This window comes from Marmota flaviventris, chromosome 13 (genome assembly GCF_047511675.1).
Source record: "Marmota flaviventris isolate mMarFla1 chromosome 13, mMarFla1.hap1, whole genome shotgun sequence".
Taxonomy (NCBI): Eukaryota; Metazoa; Chordata; class Mammalia; order Rodentia; family Sciuridae; genus Marmota; species Marmota flaviventris.
In genome coordinates this window covers 91,101,763-91,128,698 of record NC_092510.1, presented here as the reverse complement: position 1 = coordinate 91,128,698, position 26,936 = coordinate 91,101,763, and the positions used below count along the sequence as shown (strand labels likewise).

Here is a 26,936-nt window from a genome sequence, read left to right as displayed (position 1 = left end):
TGTGGATTCTGTATTTACAAGTTGTTAAAAAAAAAAAAAAGAAAAACATTAAACTTGTATTTTTGTTTTTCTTTTCACTCAAAGGATCCAGAAGGGTCAGAAGTTGCTGTGGGGGAAGACAGAAATGCTACTGGAATTATCACTTTTCCTGACTTCAAGATCCCATCTCATCCTAAGTATTGTTATATTATTTGCAGGTTAACTCTCTCTTGAAAACAGTGAAGCCCATTTGGGGCTATTGAACAGTCCATGGAGTCATTTACATGTCACTGAAAGCTGCTGATGGAAAGAAATTCTGGTTTTGGCTGTTTTTTTAGGTCTAGTGAGTGTCCTAACCTAAGGGAAGATGGAGCCTGCTGGGCTTTCCTGCATCAAGGCAGGGGGCCTGACAGTGTGTTTCCCTCTGAGAACCAAGCCAGTCTGCTCTATTTACAGAGCACCTTCCACAACAAAGTCTAGACAGTGGAAACTGGGAATACTGTCCCCACCCCCCAAATGCTGACAGAACAATGGAAAAAAAAAAGCGGAGGGAATACAAATAGAAGATGTCCATCTTCGTGTCTTTACCCTCTCTTATAAATAATTTCTTTGACATTTTAGTTCCAATTTCTCGTACTTGGAAAATATTTTGAAGTACAATTTGGGACTCTTCAATAAGCCCCAGGAATTGACATACGGATCTCCTACCCTGTGCCAAGCACTCTGCTAGAACTTTCATCTTCCCATTTTGAAGATATAGTCACACAATTAAATGGTGGGACAGAAATGGGAACCAGATCTCTTGGAGGGAAAGACTCATCCTTCTTCTTTGTTTCTACCCTATCACTGGACTTGAGCTGTAAACTTTTAAAAACTCTTTATTTGTCTCATTTAGGTAGGTTTCACTTGATCAATTGGTCCTAAAAATGTAGTCTTGATTTTCTGGCAAACTATCTAGTATATACAGTGTGTGTGTGTGTGTGTATGTGTGTGTGTGTGTGTATTCATGTTTTTATTGAACTCAAAAAGCAAAAATGGGTCTAAACTAAAAATAATATGTGTACATATATAGATATATATGTATATATATGCTGAATATATACTATATATGTATAATATATACTCTATAGTATATATATATATATATATTTATGGATATGATTCAGCCTTTGGGTTAGTTCTTCAATTGAATCTAGTTAAAGATATACTATAATCTACTAGAAAAAGAGTAATATGGAAATAAATTTTGGGTGTAACAATTTTTCTTAAAACATATGTTTTTTAATAATTTTAATAGTTCTTTCTAATATGATACATTGATTGGCATATGCAGAACTCAGGGTCATTCAATGGAGTTGTGGTTTTGTAGCAAGAATGACCAAGTTTGAGTCCTGCTCCATCACCTACTAGCCATATGTCCTTGGGAAAGTCACTCACCTCTCTGGAGCTCAAGTTTATTATGATGTAATAATACAACCTATTCCACAGCATTTTTATGAAGATTAAGACAGTTAACATGTGTAAAGCTTTAGTGCATGGCCCATAGTAACTGTTCCTTTGAATATTAGCTACAACCAATGAGTGAACTAAAGTCATATTATCTGATATTACCTACAATTTTAAATGTGATGCTTTCACAGATACGGTTTGTGGACAATTAAAGCTAACTACAAAGAGGACTTCACAACAATAGGAACTGCAGATTTTGAAATTAAAAGACATGGTAATTTCTCAAAAATTACTGAGATTTCCAATGTGAATGTGTTTTTTTTTTTAAATAGTTCTCAATAACTTTGTGGAATAAAAATTTAGTAAAGAGTAAAGAAGGTGGTGAGGTGTGATGGTCAGAGGTGAACTGGGAGTCAGAGTACTGTCCATCTGGTTCACTGTAATGTGCTCACTGAACTCTTTGTGCCTAGTTTCCTTGTCGTGGTTGTGTGGGTGGTCAAATCAATGGGAGGAGAAGACAAGGCAAAATCCTTGCAAGATCCATGGTTCTCTAACATTGTAAGAGATTGTCCACTTCAATGCCCTAGTGTCCAGGTTCTCACAACGACTTTGTTTGGTCAGAGAACCAGAATGCTACCTTTGAACCCTTCAGCTTAAAAAAATTGCTTGTGTGTTTGGAAAATGATGATGTGTGGGAAGAAAATAAACATTTACTTTGGAAATAGTCATATTTATTATACTAATAATTAACTTATAAGTGACTCCTATTAATCTCTCATAAGAATTTCCTAAAACACTAATTTGTATGTAAAGTTGCTATTTAAGCTTTTTTAAAAATATTTTTATACCTTTATTTTTTATACCTTTATTTTTATTTATTTATTTTTATGTGGTGCTGCAGGTCAAACCCAGAGCCTCCCATGTGCTAGGTGATCACTCTACCGCTGATGCCCCGCCCCAGCTCCTGTTATTTAAGGTTTTTAAACCATGTTTTCTGACCACCAGGTTGATGAGAGGAAGAGAGGTATTTATATTTAAGGGATAAGAGCAAGTACACATAAAAATTTAAAACATTCAATGTGCTAAAAGCCACAGCAACAAAATACCCTCAGAAACACCCAAACTCGGCTTTGGAGTTGTTTATTAACTCTCCCTGCTCTGGTTTTGCCTACTCCCTCCAGGGCAATTTTCTCTGACCTAGAGAACAACATCCTGAACAGGTGGAGCCAGCCCCTCACCACCCCCTTGCTCCTATTGGGCAGCCTCCTCCTTTAGGGTTGAACAGACTTCAGAGCTGTGCATGGCAGTAGATAGGGCTGGGTGGTCTAACACCACTTCTCAAATGGACATAAGGAAAAGATGAGAATTTGAGATTTATATTCATGTTTTAGATCAGGAATGGAAGAGAATTGCTAAATACCAAGGAATTTCCAATTTAATAAGTATTTATCAAAAACTTACTATATGAAAGGCACTGGGGGGAAGGTTGACACAGAGAAGCAAGACCAGGTCTGTGACCTTATTGAGCCCCTGCTCTGAGGGTATTTTGTTGCTGTGGCTTCAGCACATTGAACGTTTTAAATTTTTATGTGCACTTGTTCTTATCCCTTAAATATAAATACCTCTCTTCCTCTTGACAACCCAGTGGGCAGAAAACATGGTTTAAAAAGCTTAAGTAGTGAGGGGCTGGGACTGTGGCTCAGCAGTAGAGTGCTCACCTAGCACGTGAGAGTTGCTGGGTTCCATCCTCAGCACCATATAATATGTGGTTTAGTACATGACAGGGTTTTGGAGCAGAAAGCTGCCAATCACTGATGGGAAGATCATAAGGATTCCGGGGATATTAATGATGGTCATGACCAGGGAAGAATACTGATGCTGGTGGTTTTCATCTGTTCCATTGTAACAAGACATTTCTTGCTTAAGATATATATTTGTAGTTTCAACCATCTTGCTTTTGGGGGTTTTGTTTATTTTTGTTTGGTTTTTACTTAGGTGTGTATTTGGAAAAACCACACTTCTCTATCTTAGTACAACCAGAAAATTACTATATCAGCCACGAAAACTTTGAGGACTTCAAGATCACTATAAATGCTAGGTAAAAACTTTTTTAATTTTCAGATTCTTGTAGTTCCTCTATGGAAAACAGGTTTCATTTCAAGAGTCAAAATGACTAATTGGTAGTGCTTGTCTGGGACCCTATTTGGAGAAAGATTCTGAGGCTCAGTGTAAAAAGAATAAGTAAATAAATACCTTTATGATTAATGTGATAGTTGTGGGAAATGGGTCCAAAAGAGTTGGCTGAAGTGTTTTTGCTGACTCTTGCTGTTATTCTTAGTTTCTTCAGCAAATAAAATTAAATAACATGGTCAGGTATCAAAACTACATGAAAATATCCACATATACTTTGTTACTCGCGGCCTAGTTAATATTAATTGATCATACAACTTAATCATCAAAATCATCTATAGAATTGATTGAATTAGCCCATAAATCCTACTTGGCAGATGCGCTATGGAAAATTGTCTTTGGGGATACTGGCGTCCCTATTTTATATTTAAATAGGGAAAATTCATGTTTTTCTTGAACTCAAAAGGCAAAAATGGGTCTAAACTAAAAATAACATACTCCAAATGTTTGATGTTGTCCCCTTGGTAAAAGGAGAAGCAGGGAGTGGGTCCCTATTGTTGCCACATGGTGTTATAGTCATGACAGCAGTGTGGTCCCTTACAAAACTCCGGGTGCTGCATTCAGTTCTTCACTAACTCATTATAAGCATAACAACAGTGGGATGTTAGCAAGTTCTTTCCATCCTCTGGGACTCAATTCTCTCTCATGCCCATGGGAACAATACTTATTTTTGTTCTACCACTACAGAGTGTAAAATGAAATATAAAACTCCATATGAATATGTTTTAAGAGCAAATTGCAATTTTCCCATGGCTGTGTTTTATCTTATCTCATTACCCTGATGGCTTAATCAAAAGAAGTTAATTATTCTCTTTGATAGATATTCTCATAATCAGAATGTAACTGAAGCTGAGGTTTCTGTCATTTTTGCAATAAGAAATGATTTAGAGGATCCTAGAAAAGAAGAGATGCCTGAAGCAATCCAAAAGGCACAGGTAAGGGAGTTCATTCACAGAAACAAACTGGGAGCAAGTCACCAGAGAATAGAGTTGTAAAGTGGGTTTTCACCCCTAAATGCTCATAGAACTAAAAAACTCTGAACTATAATACTTTGGGCTTTGGGAGCTTCCACTGTTGGAAATAGAAAGGTTAAAGTGACATTTGTTTTCAGTTTGGAAGGCTGAGTAGTTAAAATCTATTTTTTGTAGGCAATTTATGTCATTTGAATATGAAATCTTGGACTTTGGACAAGGTACCCTCAGATAGAAAATGGTACCCAAATTAGAGACTCAGATTCTGAATATTATACATAATTTTGAATCAAAAATTTTAAGCCAGAGTTCTTTCTCCATGATCCTGCAACATGGCCTGAGCCTTCAGGCTTAAAAGAAATTATCTAAATATTATATTAATCAGTTTTGAATATACCTCAAAGAATCAAGGTTGTGTTTTGTATTACCATGAGCTTCAACCAGAACATCGTTGCCAAGTAGAGATTTTGCAGGCTGAAAAGAGCACAATTTGTTATTCCTTCTCTGTGAGTTCTGCTCTAATCTATCTTGTAACTTTTTGTTCCCCTTTAAAAAAAACAGCTGATCAATGGAATTGCACAAGTAAATTTTAATACATCAAAGGCAATTAAAAACCTGCCATACAAAAGTCTACAAGATTTAAACAACAAATACCTTAATATTTTTGTGAAAGTACAAGAACGTACAGGTCAGTTCCTAAACTAATATATACATTCACTTCCCAGAGTTCTTTCTTATTCCAAAATTTTGGATAGAAATCTGTCACTCACTACTGGTTCATTTTGGGCAAATGCAGTTACCAGATACGGTTCACAAAAATATTGCTCACTAGATAAATGTGAGAGAAATTCTGATGAAAAACATCTTTCAGCATTGGTGACCTGTTAATTCCATGTAGATGAGATAGTACTGTATGACTTTTTGTGTTATTAAAAATTAAAAGTAGTGGTACCTGGAAATTTTACTTGAATAAGTCAGATGGTAAAATCATTCACATTAGGAAAACATCCCTGGGTCATTTGTATATTGATTACATACTATTAAATATTTAACACATATCTTTTACAACACGGCCTACAAATGTTGTATTGGAAATTAGAAATAGTTGTTCAAAACTGACTATCCTTTCTAGCAGGATTGCCAATTCCTTGAGGGCATGAGGCTCTGCTCATTTGAAGAAAAAAAGAAAGAAAGAAAGTGGGATAAATGATCTGGAACAGAACACAATATTTGAAACAGATGAATGGGCATTTTACCAACCTCCTAAAAACCACTTTATCAGGTCATAGAGTGACGGGCTTTTCCAGAGTGGCCACAGAAAATCGTTTCTACTTAGGTTAATTCTTATGTTTGAAGTGACCAACAATGGACTAATTTCTTATCCTTATCCAAGTGAAGAAATAAATAGGAACAGAACAGGCACCACAAAGATCATGATACTCTACTGTACTTGCCAAATTCTCAACACAATGCACATTATTCCATTAGGTAGATTCTTCAAAGGAACCAAAGTAACGGATGTCAAATATGTCCTCTCTCCCTACACCCTGCATTTGGTTGCAACTCCTCTGTCTCTGAAGCCTGGGATTCCATATTCCATCAAGGTTAGTTGGTTAGAATAGCTAATATGGTTGAATTTCCCTATTTACTTTTAGGTTGCTTTGTCTATGCCAGGACAAAGGGGGGGAAGTCTCAAATTTTGTTCCTGTGTGACCTCCAGTGTAGACATTGGAATGGAGAAAAGAATGGTAGCGGGGTGAGGAATAGGACATGACAGCCAGCAAGGCTGTGATGGAAAACAAGAGCTGAGATCCAGGCCTGGTAGTAAGTTCACCCAGCCCATGGCTTACGTACCAACACATAGCAAGTGCCCTGCTTTTCTCAAACATTCAATAAGTGTGCATTGAATTGAATTAAATGTAATACACATCACACATGCCCAGAGGGGTGAAAATGCTTTGAGACATGCATCTGACTCTTGAGTTAAATCCCATAAAGTCTGTGCTTGGCAACAAAGGAGGGAATTGTTTTAGAATGTTTGTGATGTAAAATAATAAATGTTAACTCTTAGAATAGATTTGGTCCACCAGGTACAGATGAGGGATGTCATTGGCCATGTTGTAGGAGGGAATACAGTAATCTTGAAAGCAAAAATAGTGGGTGCAACTCAGGAAAGCAAAGATCTGGATCCAATGAAAAGTACAACAGATCATCGTGGAGTTGCTTCGTTTATGGTTGACATTTCCCCTGGTGTGTCAGCCTTGGAGTTTCATGTGAGTAGAATTCTCATTTGTTGCCTAATATTAGTCTGTGTGGTAGCTATTGTACAGGACAGATGGAGAAGATTTTATATGTAATTCCAGTGATCTGCTTTAAAACATTTGACCTATATGAACAGAAGATATATACGTATTGTGTAATCGACATTCAGTAAAGGCCTCAGTCCATTGATTTTGTTTTCAGGAATTTTTTCTTGGGGTAAACACAATATTATCCAAATCTGGAACTAAGAACCCACCAGTGGAATGCAAGAATTCTAGCAGAATCTTCTCTTTTCTGTTATTTGCAGCTATCATCATTTCTCCCCAATATCACATGGAAACTCCATTGAGAATCACCTACATTTCCTTTCTCCCTTCCAGGTCCCCTCCAACAAGAGATCTGTCTTCAGTTCCCACCACTCCACTGAAACTGCTCTTGCATAGGTTACTCATAAGCTACTTGCTAAAATCACTGAATAATGTTTGCTCCTTCTCTTCCTTGCGTTTTCCTAGAACGCAAGAAACTAACACGTTTTTCTTCAAACAACCTGTCAATTAACTAACACATTCTTCTTCAAACATCCTCTGTCACTCCAAGTTTTCTTGCTTTTCATTTTTCTTCTTTGTTCTTTATAGCCTCCATTATGGACCAATGATTGCTTGCTTGTCCTCTAACCTCAGGGATCTGGTCAGACCCTCCTCTCTTTTCAAGTGACACATTCTTATTTGATAGACTTCTTCAGTGATCCCATTTACTCCTATTCCTTATGGTGAGGAGGGGCTGGGGACATAGCTCAGTTGGTAGAGTGCTTGCCTTGCATGTCTAAGGCCCTAGGTTCAATTTCTAGCACCACACACAAAAGATTATCCTTATGGTAAAGACACATCTCAGATACTCAAGAGTCTTTCAGACTTTGCCTTCTCCATATCTTTTTGTTATTGTTGTTCTAACTAGTTATACATGACAGTAGAATGTATTTTGATACATTATACATAAATGGAATATAACTTCTCATTCTTCTGATTTTATCTTTTTATTGGATGGTTCAAAAAAGCATAAACATTATTTTGTCTGAAACTAAAGAAGGTCTGCCAACTTCAAACCTGGACTCCTCCCAGGTGCCCTAGTTCAGTGGATAGCCCCAGTGGCCACCTAGTTCCTCATGCTCTTCTCTGTCACTCCTCTCATTGTGGCAGAGAGACAGAGTGATCATCCCAAGCACACCTCTGATCTTGATTAACCTTGTCCCTCTGTCCTCTCCAAATACTGCTCACCACTTTTCCCAGCACACCCCAAACTCTGGCATGCTGGATGGTTTGTAGCTTCCTAACACCCCACTTTCTACTGCCACAAGGATTTTGTAACCCTAACATCACTGTCACCACCATTATCACACTGATGCGAAGTTCAGCATCAGTGTTTTTTTTTTTGTGTGTGTGTGTGTGTTTGGCACAATCTGTTTTAGGTTAGAACAGATGACCCAGGTCTTCCAGAAGAGTACCAGGCCAGCAGTGACTATCGAGCAGTGACCTACTCATCACCCAGCCAGAGCTTCCTTTCTCTTAGCTGGACAGACAGTTACAAGAGCTCACTTGTGGGAGAGAAACTGAGCATAACTGTTACCCCTAAAAGTCCATATGTTGACAAAATTGCACACTATGTTTACTTGGTAAGTCCCGTAATATCTTACTTGCATCTAGTCTATTTGGAACGCTTTTTTTTTTACTTATGCAAAGAATCCTTAAAATGACTCCTTACCCGACACAATTGACATTTAGTGAATGAATGATTTATGTTCCACTTTACAGTTTATAAAGCACATTCACAAATACTCCCAACAGAACCTCACACTTTCTTAAGTTCAGCAGACAATGGAGTAGATTGGAAAAGTTGAATGACCAGCCCTGCCTGTAAGTAGTGACAGGTAGGTTTAGGATTTATTCAAGGGCTGCTGACCCCTAGCTTTATAATCTTGCCATGGCCCAATGTCAAAGGTTCCACCAGAGCATCTTTAAGTCTCCAGACTAGTCAGTGACCACAGCAATGTTTCATGGCTAACCAGAGCATTACCAAGCAACCGACTGCTAGGTCTTGCCTGCGTTACATAAGAATATGCCTTATTTACAAAGGGAAAAATCCATTGCATTGATTACATTCAGGTGCTTATGCTTCTCTTATTATATCTGCTCAATTACTAAGCCAACATTAAGCCCATGCTCGATGTTTACTTGTTGCCACGTATTTTTAGATTTCATCTAAGGGCAAAATTGTACACTTTGGCACAGAGAAGAAACTCCCAGGCTCATCTTACCAAACTTTAAAACTTCCTGTGACTCAGCACATGGTTCCTACAGCCCATCTCCTCGTCTACTACATTATCACAGTGGAGCAGACAGCAGAATTAGTGTCTGACTCAGTCTTCCTAAATATTGAAGAGAAGTGTGGCCAACAGCTCCAGGTGAGATACCAACCCTATCCCCAGTCTGAGTTCCTCCTGAGTGATGATATAATCTCACACTAAGAGGTTTTCTTTTCCCACTAATTTTAGATCCGTCTGTCTCCAGACAAAGAGATACATTCTCCAGGAGAAGCTGTTTCTCTTATCATGGACACTCAGTCAGAAATGTGGGTCGCCTTAACAGCGGTGGACAGTGCTACATATGGCATCCAAGGAAGAAGCAAAAATCCTCTGGAAAGAGTTAAGTGGAGTCAATGTCATGGTTATTGGTGCAAAACATGACTCAGGGCCAAGTGATCACCCTGGTTCTCTCAGGGTCCCTGCATTGGTCATGGGAGAGGAATAAAGGAGAAAAGATGCAACTATACATCTGTCTTCCAAACTAGACTTAAGGATAATAACACCAAAAGCTAATATTTCCTGAACGCTTTTATATTCAGCATTAGTTTAAGCCTTGACATCTATTGTCTTATTGTATATTCACAACAAAGCTATGAGATGGGTATGAATAATTTAGGTAATATTTAATGTACTGAGTGCTTACCCACAGAGTCCCTCTGTTATTGATGATGAAATCTTAGAGATAATTAGCTGACTTATGGCCTGAATAGAACAGCACAAAGAATCAAGTGAGTTACCCCTTTAAATTATCCCTTTAGATATATAAAGAATAATTACCCACCGAATTTACTTTCCAATTTATTTTGTTTGGTGAGAACACACTTTGGGAATATCCTCAATTAAATGCTGAAATTCAAACTTTTCCAGGAATAAACTAAAATAAAACATAATCAAATCCATGTCAGTGGGTCACATGGGCCATGGTCACAACCTTGCAAAGACCAAAACCTCTTCACCAAGCTATCTCCATTTTAATGACTGATAGCAGTGCCTGTTATTTGGAATAAGTAATAATTTAGTGACTCTGAGAGAGGGCATTTTTTAAGTTAATGCATAAAATTGAATTATTTTCCTGCTCCAGGAAAGGCATATGACTGGAAAGGCTGGGGTTCTGATGAGTTGAGTGTCCTGAATCTGTAAGAGGAATGATGGAGAGGGCAGTAGAAACCAGGCATGGTGTAAGACACCATCCAGCTGCATAAGAGAAAGTAATGGCAGCCATACATAGCTATTGCCTGTCCACCAGCCCCTTCCCCAGACACAGACTCCCTCCCACCTCCCACCCCAATCACCAAGAAACGCTTTCATGGGTCACATGGGCCATGGTCACAACTTTGCAAGGACCAAATCCTCCTCACCAAAATTAATTTATTGAGTATTTCCATGTTTTTGCCTTGCTTCATTTTGGATGAAGCAAAGAAACAGAGGATCCCATCCTTCCCAGAACTTAGAAAAGGACCCTGAGGGATAGTGAGTATTTCCTCTCCTTATTCATTGATTCAACATATATTTTATTAGTTAATTCAGTGTTCAGAACTTTAAGAAGGAAGAGTATAAATCATTTTCTAAGAACTTCCACATCAGAATTATATCCTCAAATTTAGCTCCTGGTCAATTCTGACTAGTGTGTATTTGTAAACCCATAGGTGAAAACTAGGGAAAGCAAGAAAGGCATGGGGAAACTGGAGAATTAGGTTTTAACCAATCAGTAAGTGAGTGACTTGCAATTATCATTCTCCATGAGTCCTGTGCTCCCTCAAACAGTCTCTGAATGTTGTATTTTTAAGGGAATAACCTCCTTTCTAACAGGTTCTTGGAGCTTTAGATAAAAGTGACCAGGGCTGTGGAGCAAGTGGTGGCAGAAGCAATGCTGAGGTGTTCTACTCAGCAGGACTCACGGTCCTCACCAACACAGACGTGGGCCACTCCCTACAAAATGGTAACTCATTCTGTTCTGTCAAGCAACACAAGTGTTCTTACTGTGAAAACACACTGCTTTTCCTGGCCATGCACTCATTCTTCCTCCAAATCCTGTTTCCAATTAAACATCATAAAGCAAAACAAAACAATTAAAAATTATTTTATTGTTGCAAGAGAACTTAACATTAGATCTACCCTCCTAACAAATTCTTGAGTGTACAATACATGACTGTTGATGATAGGTACAATGTTGTACATAGATCTGTGGACTTATTCATCTTGCTTAACTGAAAATTCATATCCATTGGCTAATTAATAACTCCCAATTCTCCCTCTCCCCAGCCCCTCGCAACCATCATTCCATCCTTAAATTCATTTCTCATCCCTTATATAAGTAGCATTGTGTACTATTTGTCTTGCTATGAGTGTCTTATTCCACTTAGCATAATGTCCTCCAGGTTCATCTAGGCCTTTGCATACTGTAGAATTTTCTTTTTTTCTGGGGCAGGATTGTATCCCAGTGTCTACCACCTTTTTTTCATCTATTCATTTGTCAATGTACATTTAGGTTGTTTTCACCTCTTGACTGTTGTCAGTAGTACTGCAATGAACATGGGAATGATAATATCTCTTTGAGATTCTGATTTCACTTCTTTTGGATGAATACCTACAAGTGGGTTTGTTGGATCATAGAGTAGTTATATTTTGAAGTTTTTGAGGAATCTCCAGAGTTGCATTACTTTGAATTTTCACCAACATTGTGCATATGGTTTCCAATATCTCCACATCATCACCAACTCTTGCTCTCCTGTTTTAAAATAATTGCCATATTGATAGGTATGAGGTGGTTTCTCATTTTGGATTGTATTTTGCATTTCAAGACATTTAGCAATATTGAGCAATTTATTTATATAGCTATTTTCCATTTCTATTCCTTCATGAGAAGCATCTATTTGAGCTCTTAGCCCATTTTTAAATTGGGTGATTCATTTTTTAGTATTATGTTATAGGAACTCCCTATTTATATTTATCAGATGTATGGTTTGCAAATTTCTTTTCCCATTAAACAAGTTGCCTTTTCACTCTGTTGGTTGTTTGCTATGTGGAAACTCTTTTGATGCAATGCTGCTTATTTATTTTTGGTTTTTTGTCCAGGCTGTTGATATTATATTTTTGAAATCATTGCCAAGACCAATGTAGTGAAAATTTTAAGATTTTTATATTATTATTATTCCTTAATCAATTTCCATACTAATAATTGGTCAATTCAGAATTTATTTCTTCATGATTCCATCTTGGTAGTGCTAAAAGAAAAACTCTTGGCAAATCCAGCAGAATTTTGAGCAAAAAACAATTGACAAATTGGACAGCCAGCAGAACTAGGAGAGGTTTGGAGAGCTCTAACTGCGGTGTGAGCTGGGAGTATCCACATTTACATACAGAAAACAGAAGAGAGGAAAAGAAACAGCTTCAGTGTTTGCCTTGTTTGGATATGGTCTGATCAGCTGGCAGACCATATTGATTAGACTTAGCTAATAATTACAAAAAATAAGCTCTTGTTAGACTTTCAATTTGTTTTTGTATTAAATTAGGTTGTAGTCCGTTACCCAGGAGCTCACTGTGTAGAGGCAGTCTCAGGCCAAATTTAACAGTAGATTCTGTGTTTCAAAAAATTCACTCATTTCTTTTAGGTTATCCAGTTCGTTGGCATGTAATTGCTCATAGCAGTATTTTATGATCCTTTTTATTTCTGTAGCATCCTTTTTATTTCTTCTTTCATTGCTGATTTTATGTATTTGAGTTCTCTCTTTTTAATTTGTCTAAAGGTTTGTCAATTTTGTTTTTTCTTTTCAAAAAATCAACTCTTAGTTTTATTGCTTTTCTATTTTCTAATCTTTGTCATTTCTTTCCTTATGTTTGGTCAAAGTCTATTCTTTTTCTAGATTCTTGAAGTATAAATTAAAATCTTTATTCTTTTTTAATGTAGGCATTTATTGCTATGAATGTTTCTCTTAGTATTGCTTTTGATGGATCCTATAAGTTTTGGTATGACTTGTTTTCATTTTTATTTGTTTTAATAAAACTTGTTTTCATTTTTATTCTCAGTGTATCTTCTGTGTGTGTATGCATGCATGCATGCATGCACATTGGGGAACAAATCGAAGGTCTCACACATGCTAGGCAAGTGCTCTGTCACTGAGCTACACTCCCAGTCCTTCTCAATATATTTCCTAATTTCTTTCTTTCTTTTTATTCTTGACCTAGTTCAGGAGCATGTTGTTTATTCTTTTTTTTTAATATTCATTTTTTAGTTTTCGGCGGACACAACATCTTTGTTTGTATGTGGTGCTGAGGATAGAACCTGGGCCACACGCATGCCAGGCGAGGGTGCTACTGCTTGAGCCACATCCCCAACCCCTGTTGTTTATTCTTCATATTTGGGAATTTCCCAGTTTTTTCTTCTTTTGATTTGTAGTTCCATTCTATTGCAATGTAAAAAAAAAAATAGTTAGTATGATTTCAGTATTCTTAAATTTGTTGAGACTTATTCATGACCTACCTTGTCTTCTCTCTGGAGAAAGATCTGTGTGCATTTGAGAAGAATATGTATTCTTCTGCTGTTGGTTGCCGTGTTCTGTTTATGCCTATTAGGTTCCTTTGGTTTACAGTGCTTACTTAACTCCTGTTTCCTTATTGATCTTCTATACAGAGGTCATATCTATTACTGAAAGTGGGTGTTGAAGCCTCATACTCTTATGTATTTTTATCTGTTTCTTCCTTCAGTTTTGTCATTGTTAGCTTTGTGTGTTTAGATGCTCTAATGTTAGGTGCATATATATTTATTATTGTTAGACCATTTTAGTAGACTAACCCTTTTATTATCATAAAACATCTTTCTTTGTCTCTTATAACAGTTTCTGATTTAAAGTCTTTTTTGTCTTATGGCGTTTTTTTAGGTTACCATTTGCAGAGACTATCTTTTTCCATTCCTTCACTTCCACAGCACAAATCAAATAGCTTTATCAGCATTCTTCACCTGATTCCAATCAACTCTCCAAATCGGAATCTATTTTGAGTGGGAATAAACTCCTCCAAGATCCTCTCCCCCATTTCCAGCTGGCTTCATCTTTCATCCTTCTCTTCCACCTTTTCCTTTCAAAGGCCTTGTGCTCAAATGTCATTCTCTTCCTTAAGGTACCTGAGAAGGGCCTGGATTCTGTCATGCCTCTGCCTGGAGTGCCCTTTCCCTTCTAATTTGCCACGAAAGCTCAAGCTTCACCTTCTGCTCCAGCCCCCACTCCCAAGTGGGCCTGGAAGAACTTACCTCTTCTCCCATAATGTAGTTTACTAGGGTTGCTGTAACAGAGCCCCAAAGACTGGTTGGTTTAAGCAATGAGAAAATTTGTTTCCTCACAGTTATGAAGGTGGGAAGTTCAAGATCCAGATGTTGCAAAGTTGGTTTCTTCCCAAAACCTCTCCCCTTGCCTTACGGATGGCCACCCTCTCATTTGTCTTCACATGGCCTTTCCTCTGCGTGCATCCACCCTAATGGCCTCATATAACCTATTATCTCCTCAAAGCCCCTGTCTCCAAATACATTCAGATTCTGAGGTCATGGAGGTTAGGACTTCAACATATTAATTGTGGGGGACACAATTCAGCCCATGATGATCCCCTTGTACTCAGTAGGGTGTTACACCATCAATGGAATGAACTCATTTCATTCTTGAGGACAGGAACAGGATTTACTGAAATTTATGTTCCTTGCCTGAAATAAATGAGTACTCAATGTGTTTTAAAGAGATAGACAAACCACCATAAAAATATGTGCATTTGTTGCGTTTTAAAAATCCTATTTGAGCATCTCGAGACAATACATTTGCAAAGAGTATGTAATGACACTGCTACAGAAATGTGTTTAATCATGTTCTTTACTAATGGTATAGATCAGAATTGCTATGGGAAATAGAACCTGATATCTGATAAAATGTGTTCCATTTGATTTTGCAAATGCTTTGAGTGTTTAGATAATTTGATGGAAGCATTTATTCTAAGGGATGTTCTCTTTCTGTGTTTTTTTTTAACAGATGAATCATATAAGAAAATTCTCAGACCAAGACGTTCCTTGAAAGAGGAAATAGAAAATCTAGGTGCTCCAAATTTTCATTTTTTTCCTCTAGAAGTTATAATGGAATAATGCAAGATCTGCAACACTTTGTCATTCTAGATAATTGATGTAGAACAGATGAAAAGGTCTATACATACTTCCAGATTTCACTATCAGAGAGGTGAAGCAAACTGGTAAAATTAACCCACATTTGTTCCGCATAGTCTTCACCTAAAAGATAAGGTATTCCTCATGTCCATTTTCTATAGTGACAAAGTCCTTAACCAAGTCACTAAATCCCCCCCAAGCCTCAGTTTCATTTTAAAGTCCCTTTGTGGCAATCTCACACTCTAACCTAGAGAAATTATGATCAGTATTTCATTATGCCAAAGTGAGTCACTGAAAACTCAAGTATCTGGCCAAGTTTAAGTAAATGGGAGAAAAACATGGTCCAATGTTTCATCTCATGATATTGCCTCTTGGTTCCTGCCCTGGCACTGCCCCTTAGCAGGTACAATCACTTCACACCTTTGTCATCTCTAAATGACAGGAAAGGACATTATCATTCTAACCCACCGATCAGTGGTTTTTGAAAAAATAGTAAATTCTCTTCTTGCACCCACCTGGGCTTCCTACTGACTGCAGCTTGACTGCAGTTTTAGTCAGCTTTTTGTTGCTGTGATCAAAACCCTGGCCAAGAACAATGTAGAGAAGGAAAACTTTATTTTGGTTCATGGTTTTAGAGGCTTAGTCCATAGTCAGCCAACTCTATAGCTCTCTGAAATGGAATAGGCCAAGTGGGGAAGAGGCAATTTCCTATTCTGGGAGCTGATCAAATAGTTGGAGGAAGTTTGATCAGAGCCTCTAAGTCCAGCCCTGAGACTTCGAATCTATACTTGGTTGAGAATTGTTTGTTATTGTCTCAGCATCCCAATTCAGACACCCTGTGATCCGGAAGTGCTGTTATGATGGAGCCCATGGAAGTGAGGAGAGCTGCAGGGAGAGAGCTCTGAGGATTACTGTTGGCCAGCAGTGTTCCAAAGCTTTCTTGAAGTGCTGTGACCTGGCAAGTGAGCTTCGGGCAAACAGTTCTCACATTGATGTAACCATAGCAAGGTCAGGTAGGTGTAAAAGCTTCCACTCCATATGCAGTGCAGTAGGAAAGTGCTGGGTGGAGTTTGTACTGCCACAGGAAGAAGTGATTCCAAACTGGGCTTTGATGTACAAAAGATGAAGTCAACTCCTGCAGTTCACCTCAAAAAGCAGAACCAGAAGCACAGTCATACCAGTTTGGGGATCACTAATCCCACATCACCACTAACTCATTTTTAAAGTCGTAGGTCTTGATTTATCCTCTAAGAGCCAATTTGTAAAATGAAAATATTTGCATGATTGTGTGACATTGATTTTCTGCAGACTTCACTGGCTACAAGGAGCATGATTTTTAAAATATTGCATAAAAACAATAACATACTTTGAAGAATCAAAATATCATCCATGATTTCACCACAAACCAAAAAGATGTACTAGAAGTTGGTGCTTTATCTAGCTAATGCATGCTCTCTTCCTCCTCCTCCTCCTCCTCCTCCTCCTTCTTCTTCTCCTCCTACCTTCTCCTCCTTCTCATGGCTAAATGTTAGGACTTGGTTACAGCTTAAAGCCTTTATATTAGTACTGATGCTGGTATTGATAAAGTTTGTGGATGACATTAAGTTGAGAAATCTTTCTTGATATTAAACTGAAAAATGCTTCTTTCTGTAATTAATTAGTGAAAGAAAAAGGTGAATCAGAAGTAAAAGGAATCTCAGTAGGCATATACAGACAAGAGTTTTCATTTTCACAGGGTTTAGGCTTTGTACAAATCAAAGAATGATGAGAATAATTTATTAACATTTTTTCAATTTTACTGCCCTACTTTTTAACGTATTTTCTTTTGCATTCTATTTAACTATACTATTTGGGGAAACATACAAATGAACTTAAGACAGACGGTAGCTAAGAAAAATATTGAAATTTTTGTTTAAAATGGTACTCAAACAAGTAGGTAGTTTATTAAAAATTATATTTTCCCACATATTTAAAAAGACATTCTTATGTCTTTCCATGAATGTGTGAAAGCATATGAATAAGATTCAAAATGTATTTTATTTTTTAAAAAATATTTATTTTTTAGTTGTAGTTACACACAATACTTTTATATGGTGCTGAGGATTGAACCCAGGGCCACAACCCCAGCCCCTAAATGTATTTTAAAATATAAAATTTATCTTAAATCCTCAGTAATGGTGCTAGTATAAGGGAAACCCTACCATAATTTATGAGTGCATATATTTTTATAGCTTAAATAAATAAAAGTAATCTAGCTCAAGTTTAAAAGGAAGTCCACAAAAAATTTAGGAGAAAAATCAGTAAAATAATAATAAGAAGAAGAGCAAACATTTCAAAATGTCTGTCACCCTCTCCACAATGTTAACTACAGTTAGGAGATTTCTACATAAATTGGGATCACACTACATAAATGGGATTCATGCCTTTCTGAAATGTGCTTTTCTTCAGTGTTGACAAATATCATGAACTCATTTTCACATTAGAGCAGAGAAATCTGCCTCATTCTTTTTAAATAATTGCATAGTACTTAATAATACTACCATGTCTTCATTTTTCTTCATTGTTTATATCTTATTGGTCACATTTGTTTCTGGGACCGCCATAACAAATTACTACCAACTTGGTGGCTTAAAAGAATGGAAATTCATTCTCTCACAGTTCTGGAGGCCAGAAGTCCAAAAGGTGTCAGCAAAGTCAGCTCCTTCCAGAGTCTCTAGTACAGAATCCTTCCTTAGCTCTTCATGTGTCTGATGGCTGCTGGTGATTGTTGGTGTTCTTTGGGTTACAGATACATTGGTCCAATCTCTGCCTCTGGCTTCACTTGGCCATCTCCCCTATGTTTCTGTGTCTTCTCTTTTTCTGTCTCTTATAAGGACACTTTTAATGTTATACCTAATTAAGACATCTCATAAGGAGTTTGAGCCCACTCTAATCCAGTATGTCTCATTTCAAGACAATTAACTTAATTCTCAATTGAATTCACATTCCCAAGTACCAGGGGATTTAGACATATCTTTTTAGGATCACAGTAAAAATTTGGACATACCTTATTAGGGCCACCTACAATAAGTATTTAAATATTTTCCCACATTTTCAATATTAGAAACTCCTAAGAAAAAAGCAAAACTATAATTTTGATCTTTTTTATGTGTATGTATATTTCGGTAAAATAGATATCATTATGTCTTAGTTCTGACTACTATAACAAAAATACTATAGAGGAGGAATTTAAACTATAAACATTGATTTCTCACAGTTCTGCAGACAGAGAAGGCCAAGGCCAGGGGCCTATGGAATCTGGTGTTTGCTAAGGGCCTTCTTCCTTACTTGTAGACTGCTATCTTCTCCTGGTATCCTTACAAGGTAGAGAGAGAAAAAAGGCTAGCCCTTGTCCTTTTCTTATAGGACCACTAATTCCAACAAGAAAGTTCTACTGCCATGATCTGATAACCTCCCAGAGGCCTCCTTCCAAAACTCATCACATCAGGGCATCAACACATGGGAGCACACAAACACTTAGCCAGTAGCACATTGTCTGAAGGTAGAATTGCTAAATCAGAGTGGGTACATTCTTGGACTTGATATATATTTAAAAATGGATGGTGGCAGGGTGTGCTGGGGTGGTGGCTCAGTGGTAAAGCACTTGCCTAGCGTGGATGAGGCCCTGGGTTTGATCCTCAGCACCGCATAAAAATAAATAAATAAATAAATAAAGGTTAAATTCATTTTTAAAAAATTCTTTAAAAAAACAAAATGGATGGTACCAATTTCTACTCCCCACAAAAGCTGACTTTTCTGCCCCCTTGCCAAAATCTTTAATTTTTGTCAATCTGCTGAGTCGGAAGTGTCTTACTTTATTAAGAAAATTAATGATTCCATGTAAACTGATGACCAGAACATATGTTTATATGTTTATTGGACACTGATAGTTCTTCTGTGATTACCCTTTTCCATCTTGGCCAATTTTTCTTTGCCTTGTCTATCTTTTTGCCTGTTGTTTTATAGACATTGTCAAACATCATGGAAGCCAACCCTTCTCTGTTATATAAATTGCAAATATAGGTATGTGTATTAAGTGCATACACACAAACATACAGACATAAACATATAATTAATATGTTGCAAGTATTTTCTTCCAACCCTTGTTTATAGCATCAGGAGTTGGTTTTTTTTTTCAATACCTTTATATATTTATTTGTTTATTTTTATGTGGTGCTGAGGAATGAACTCAGTGTCTCACACGTGCAAGGCAAGCGCTCTACCACTGAGCTACAGCCCCAGCCCAAGGAGTTTTTAATAGTTGGTAAAATTTGTCTAGAGCTTCTGGGATTGATGTTTCTCTCTCTATATCCCACTAACCTCTTCCTTCTACTTTCTTCATTGGTTGTTCTCTTCTGAAATTTTTAAGTGAATTAACTATTTTTAATTATAAATGTTTAAGTTGTCTCCTATTTCTATCAGGTTTTGCTTTATGTATTTCAAAGCTATGTTAAGTGCAAAAGGCATATGTCTGTTCTGTAGTTTTAGTAAATCATAATTTTATCTACATAAAATACTCCTCTTTGTTCATTGAGCATTGTGAGCTCTATTTTATCGAAAGTTATTATTTTCTCTGTAGCTTACTATTGTCCTATTTGACCAGTACATGGCTTTCTGTTCCTTTATTTTTAAACTTCCCACATCATTTTGGTGGCATTACATATTTTTTTTAAATCCATTTATTGCTGAGGATTGTTTTTTCTTTAACAGTTCAAGAACTTCTCACTTTAAAGGGGATATTTGAAACCTGCCTCAGTTTGTTGAGACTATACTTATTTCTGTTCCCTTGTTTTCTATTTCTTTATATCCTTTTCTTCCTGTTGATTCACTTTGGTCATCCTTCTTTATCCTGTTAAAATGTTATACTAGTTTCCTTCATAAAAGTAATACTGTATAGAAGAGTACGAAGTTCAAGGTAAAAGTCCTTGACTGGGCTGGGGTTGTGACTCAGTGGTAGAGTGCTCGCCTAGCATGCATGAGGCACTGAGTTCGCTCCTCAGCACCACAACCCCAGCCCCGCCCTCCCATCCATTTTTAAATTCAGGACTGAATTCCTTATAATTATTAATTAAAAGTTAACCACAGCGGCACATGACTATAAGCCCAGGGGATGGGGAGGCTGAGGCAAGAGGATTGAGAGTTCAAAGCCAGCCTTAACAACTTAGTGAGTAAAATAAAGATATTGTGTCCACTTAAAACTAAAAATTAAAATTTTAAAAAGTGCTTGGCTTTACTTGCTGTCCAATTTATGGCAATTGTGGACAATTTTATCTCCTCTAAGAAAAGTTGTTTACTATACAAACATTTGCATCTGGATCTATATCTGTATCTTTTGTTTTATACCTAGAGGATATCACCATTCTGTGCCTTGGGTTTTGCACTTAATACATTTTATTATTTTTTAATTTTAAATTTATTTATTTATTCTAATTTATTATACATGACAGCAGAATGCATTTCAATTCATACTACACATACAGAGCACAATTTTTCATGTCTTTGGTTGTTCACAAAGTAGAGTCACACCATTCGTGTCTTCATACATGTACCTAGGGTAATGATGTCCATCTCATTCCACAGTCTTTCCTACCCTCAGGTCCCCTCTCTTCCCCTTTCTCCCCTTTGCCCTATTCAAAGTTTATTCATTTCTCCCATGTTCCCCATCCCCCATCCCCATTATGGATCAGTATCCACATAACAGGGAAAACATTCAGCCTTTGTTTTGGAGGGATTGGTTTACTTCACTTAGCATGATATTCTCCAACTCCATCCGTTTGCCTGCAAATGCCATGATTTTATTCTCTTTTAATGCTGAGTAATATTCCATTGTGTATATATACCACAGTTTCTTTATTCATTCATCTATCAAAGGGCATTTAGGTTGGTTCCACAATTTAGCTACTGTGAATTGTGCTGCTATAAACATTGATGTGGCTGTGTCCCTGTAGTATGCTGTTTTTAAGTCCTTTGGGTATAGACAGAGGAGTGAGATATCTGGGTCAAATGGTGGTTCCATTCCAAGTTAATATATTTTAGATAGCTTAAATTAACACTTTTATGGTTCCTATTTTGATATCGCAAAAATTAAATGTTTGACTGAATTCCTTACAATTATTAATTAAAAGTTAACCATCTTTAGCCGGGCGCAGTGGCACATGACTGTAATCCCAGGGGATTGGGAGGCTGAGGCAGGAGGATTGAAAGCTCAAAGCCAGCCTTAGCAACTTAGTGAGGCCCTAAGAAACTCAGCAAGACCCTAAATTAAAAAGGGCTGGGGATATGGCTTAGTGGTTAAATCCTCCTGAATTCAATCCCCAGTACCAAAAAAAAAAAAGAAAGAAAAGAAAAGAAAAAATTAACCATCCTGCTTTAACATATAACTCTGTTGTATGTTATGTTTAACTGTATGTTTTTTCCTGTCTTCCTTCCTTCCTTCCTTCTTTCCTTCCTTCCTTTCCTGTCTTCCTTCCTTCCTCTTTTTTCCTGTGATGTTGGGGAATCAAACCTAGGGCCTCATGTATGCTAGGCAAGTGTTCTACCACTGAGCTACATTGCCAATCCCTGTGGTTTTATTTTATTTTATTTTAGACATATCACCAAACATATTGGTGATGAAGACAGTTTTAGAAAACTGGTTGTGGAAAGTGTATCACATTCCAAAAAGGTATTTTAAACTTTTATCTTTATTTTCATTAGGAAACTTAGAAAACATTCAAATATGATGAATATATGGTCTGCCACTCTTCTAAAATTTCCTTCATTAATTAAAGATAGTACTGACATTGGATCAGGGTTATTTGGTTGGTGGTTGGGATGATCTTTCCCTCAGTCTCTGATTGACTACAAAATGAAGGATCTTTGCAGAAGAATTTCATTCAACTTGCCTCAAACAATAACTGAGCTTGTCTGTATTTTGGGGTGATTTCTGGGCTTTGCACTTTTGCATAATTATTTTGGTCTTTCCAAACAACCTCTTTATAAAAACTAACAATATATATTGTCCATGTCGACATGCATTTCCAATGATATTTTTCTATATAACAAGGAAAAAGAGTCAATATTTTCCTCATATAAAAAACACATTCTGTAAGATACTAACTAGCCATATGGCTTAGAAAATGTTGGTTTTGTTATCACACCTTGTTTGATGTCCAACAGCATCCTTCACTCCCCCAACTCCAGTCTTACCCACTTTTCTCTTCTATTCTCCCAGCACAGCCACCAAATCATTATGTTAAATTCTGAGTCCACTCATGTTGCTTCCCCATGGGGTGGAATCTATGTGGATAGAGTGCCTGCTCCTGCCCCTCTCCCCGACAGCTCCAGCTTCTTCTCCCTGCAGGGACTGCCCTGGCCCCCTGCTGTTGGCTTTCTGCTCCAGCAATGCATGCCCCTGCAGCCTCCAGACCTTTTCCTGGAAATCCTTTCCTAGTTCCCCACTCCTGATAAACTCCAGCTCACTTTCAAAAAACCAACTCAGATCATGGGTTCTCCACAATGTGAACTCCAGAGAATTAAATACATGATTTTTCTGCACACTATAGTTTGTACAAGCTTCGAACTGAAGCACTTACTATCTTCTCTGATAATTTGTTTCCATATCTCCCTCCTCTTCTAGAGTACATTCCTTGAAGGCACACCCTTTGTTATGTATCTCTTTATTTAGTCTAGGATGTGCCTGGTACTTGATGGACACTTAGGAAATGTTCACAGAGCAGATAAATTAGGGACTTTTGATTTCCAAAAATTCAATTTTCGACCATGTTTGTTTTTATGCTCCACTTTTCTTAGTAGGGTTCACTAAATATAATTTAATTTTATTTGATAGTTTATAATATCATAATCCCTTGAAGTCCTTATTGTGAAAGTAAGATAATGAACACAAAACACAGGAGTTTATATTAAGTTGAATCATATATATCTGCTGGTTTTCAAACATTTTGGCTGACACAAACAATAATTTCATGTGGTTCAACTTAATACAGTGTCTAAGCAGTTGTTCTGAATATGTAAAAGGCTCCGCCGTTATCCTCTGATCTTCTAATCTTTTCTTGGTCTCATCCTCACTCACGGCCATTGATTTAAGTTGGTTTCCTTGTGATTTGCCTCAAGAGCCCCTATGAGAAATGTACGAACGTTCTGATTAACAGATGGCACCACGCTGGTTGCCCGCTAATCAAGGCCCACCTGTGTTTCTTGGCTATGGACTATTTTATCTTCCAGGCTTCAGCTGGAGTTGGTACCACCCGATTGTGTAACTACCTGGGAAATTCAGGGTGTTGGCATTTCAGATAAAGGTAAGTACCTGGTCTGATATAGTGAATTAGGGAACATTTTCCTTGTTGAGATTTATCTATCATCTTCTTGACAGTTCACCCAGGACTTTGGTAGTAACCTACTTTGTATTCTCATTGTAATCCAGGATAAAAACACAATATCTATGTCTCTGAACATATTTTATTCATTTACTATTTTTACAAGCCATCCCTCAGTGAGCAACAAATTACAGCTTTCCATTCTCCTAAAAGCTTTCTGATCCACTGTGAATTTGAGGTGAGGGATAAATGCAGAATCCATTAGTGAACTCTCTTGCAAATTATGGATAATAGTACTGTTTTAAAATTATTTTTAATAATGTTTTTTGATTTTCACAGCTCAGTATCTTCACCCATCATCCAGGATATAAAATAATTAAAGAGCTTTTTACTGTGTTGAAAAAACAGGATTGAGAAAGACTGCTTAGAAGCCTATGTAACTTTGTAACCACCTCGCTAACAATGGAGCAAGAATCCTGAAAGTTTAAAAAAAATATTAGGTTCTAACAGAAGACATTACAGTAGACATAGTAAATTAGGGGTTGCAACAGAGGAGGTGTGAGGAACGGCTGAGGCTGCTGAGTTACAGAGAAAACAAAATAACCCACTTCAATTTGTTGGCTACGTTCAATTTGTTCAGCTACTATTACATAATGGTAAAAAATATTAATGTGCTAGAAAAAATTGCATATGAATCAATGGGATACTCTGCTATCATTCCTTTACTTTTCAGTCATTGTAAACTAATTAGCATTCAGGGCTACACCTGTCATGGAACAGACAGGACCTAAAAGCAAATGTTGTTGGTATGTAATTAATATTTTTAGTCTAATGCCTTAAAGGAAATGACACTGGGACTAGCAGAAATTGTGTTGGTGTTCTATTATTTTTTAAAAGTTCATGAACTATTGGAAGATACATGAACACTAAATGAATATTTGATGATATTAAGAAATTATTTGAGGGATGTAATATAATGACATCGTAGATATGTTTGAAAAGAGAAGTCATTTCTTAGAGAGATATGTACCGAAATAGTAACAGATGAAATAATATGATTCTGGAATTTACTTTAAAATAATCCAGGAAATGGAGCTGGACATGGTAGTGCCACTGTGGGAGGGAGCTTGGGAGGCTGAGGATCACAAATTTGAGCCCAGGCTCAGCATCTTAGGGAGAATCTGTCTTAAAATACAAATTAAAAAAATTGGGCATGTAGGTCATTGGTAAAGTGCCCCTGGTTCAATCTCCAGTACCAAATAATAACAACAACAATAATAATAATCAAGGAAATGTAGAGAGAAGGAGGTTTCAAGGAAATAAATTTGTCCTTGAGTTGGTAATCATGCATGCTAATGGATAATGGGTACCTGGGGGTACAGTATACCATTAACTCTATTTTTTTTATAGATTTAAATTCTTCTATAATAAAAACTTTTAAATTCATAAATAATCATAATAAAACTTTATGAATGATCATTATCTGAACATTCAAGACAAAGGTATCTTCCCCCCACATATTCCCCCCCCCACACACATCATTCAGGCCTTCTCAGATGAGTCTGCCTAAAAGACCATCTACTCCTTGTGTTCTCTCTCTCACCACCCTGTCTTATTTACTTCATGGATCACTTCCTGACATTTCATCACAGCTGCTACGTCTCTGACTAGGTTATAAGCACCATGAAGGCGGGAATTTTGTCTTCTGGTTCTCTGTTGCATTTATATTATCTGGAACAGCGGCTGCCCATGGTAGACTCTCAAAATATCAATCGATTCTGAGGAAATAACAGGTCACAAGACAGAACTTCCAAGAGCCATGAGAAATATAGGAGGGGAGAAGGAAACTTGATTATAGGATATTCTTCTTCTCCACAAAGTAAAGGCAAGGCAAGAATTTGAAAGAAGATAGAGTAATCTGGGAAGCCCCCAGTGCACTGAAAGTTACTGTCGCTCCTCACAGGCCTGTGTGTTGTTGACGGGCTGCAGTTGCAGGTGTACAGAGACCACTTCTCAGTCACAAGTGACGGTACTACCAGAGTCAATTAAAAGGAACAGTTCCCAGCATCAAAACTCCAGGATTCCAAGTAAGTAGGTAAATGCACAATAGAGACTTCATGATTGGGAAATCTGATGGTAAAATCACTTTACTTTAATGCTCAAAGTATCTAAGTGCATGTTGGGGGACTCAAGGACAGAGAAGAGGTAAAAAAAAAAAAAACTCTCTTCCAAATTATACTGTAGCAGGAGGGAGCCAGTTGAAGATTCAGGTAAGGACAAAGTCACTTTTTGTTGGAAATGATGGGAGATGAGAGGGGTCCCTAGGTAAATCAATACATCAAACCATGCTTGTAAAATATTTAGAAGACAATACTATATACAGACTATCTGCATTTTCTGTCCCATCAGCATGCTCTCTCCCACCCAGGAAGCAACACAATCTGCAAAATGCCAACTCACAGAAAGCCATGTCACCAAAAGAGCCAGTTTACCTGATGATCAGCTTCTGAATGTCAACTCCACCTACTTCACCAAATTTGTGAGCCTGGAGTGGCAGACCAACTTTATCAAGAATCTTTTTGATGTCTTTGACAGGAATGTTTCTTTATGAATTTTTCCAATTTTTTTCTGGATGCTTTCAAATTTCAGATTAACATTAACTTTACATTTTCATATACTTTACATTTTAAATCTACATTTGAAATTTGAGTTGTTTAGCTTTTTTAAAAATGTAACTGACATTTAGCATTTAAAATTAAAAAATTTTAAATCTGATGTTTTCTGATGTTTTAATTTAATTGTTAAGATTTTTTAAAGTTTTAAATTTGTTTTAATTAATTATACATGACAATAGAATGCACTTTGATATATCATATATAATGAAGTATAATTACTCATTCTTTTGTTTGTACATAATGTAGAATCCCACTGGTCATATAGTATTTGTACACAGAATAATAATGTCTGATTCATTCTACTGTCTTTCCCATGTCCCCTCCACTCCCTTCACTCACCTCTACCTAAAATAACTCTATTCTTCCCTACTGTCCCCCCCACCCCCCCGCCATTGTGAGTTAGCTGAGAAAACTTTTGGCCTTTGGCTTTTGGGGATTGGCTTATTTTGCTTAGCATGATATATTCCAGCTCCGTCCATTTACCAGCAAATGCCATAATTTCACTCTTCTTTAAATCTGAACAATATTCCATCATATATATACACCACACCTTTTTTATTC

General features: G+C 37.0%; 1 protein-coding gene across 1 annotated transcript in view; it reads left to right on the top strand.

Annotated features, from left to right (window-relative positions):
* The window catches only part of LOC114093048 (complement C5-like), a 31,165-nt gene extending 4,854 nt beyond the window's left edge, over window positions 1-26,311 (top strand). The window contains exons 5-19 of the mRNA XM_027935754.2: window positions 85-176; window positions 1,620-1,702; window positions 3,424-3,526; window positions 4,439-4,553; window positions 5,151-5,277; window positions 6,078-6,193; window positions 6,680-6,862; window positions 8,317-8,520; window positions 9,100-9,309; window positions 9,400-9,549; window positions 11,020-11,149; window positions 15,219-15,281; window positions 16,165-16,354; window positions 23,609-23,682; window positions 26,163-26,311. Of these exons, the coding sequence (XP_027791555.2) occupies window positions 85-176; window positions 1,620-1,702; window positions 3,424-3,526; window positions 4,439-4,553; window positions 5,151-5,277; window positions 6,078-6,193; window positions 6,680-6,862; window positions 8,317-8,520; window positions 9,100-9,309; window positions 9,400-9,549; window positions 11,020-11,149; window positions 15,219-15,281; window positions 16,165-16,354; window positions 23,609-23,682; window positions 26,163-26,311 (1,989 nt within the window). The remainder of the gene's footprint in view (window positions 1-84; window positions 177-1,619; window positions 1,703-3,423; window positions 3,527-4,438; window positions 4,554-5,150; window positions 5,278-6,077; window positions 6,194-6,679; window positions 6,863-8,316; window positions 8,521-9,099; window positions 9,310-9,399; window positions 9,550-11,019; window positions 11,150-15,218; window positions 15,282-16,164; window positions 16,355-23,608; window positions 23,683-26,162) is intronic.
* Window positions 26,312-26,936: the final 625 nt, after the last annotated feature.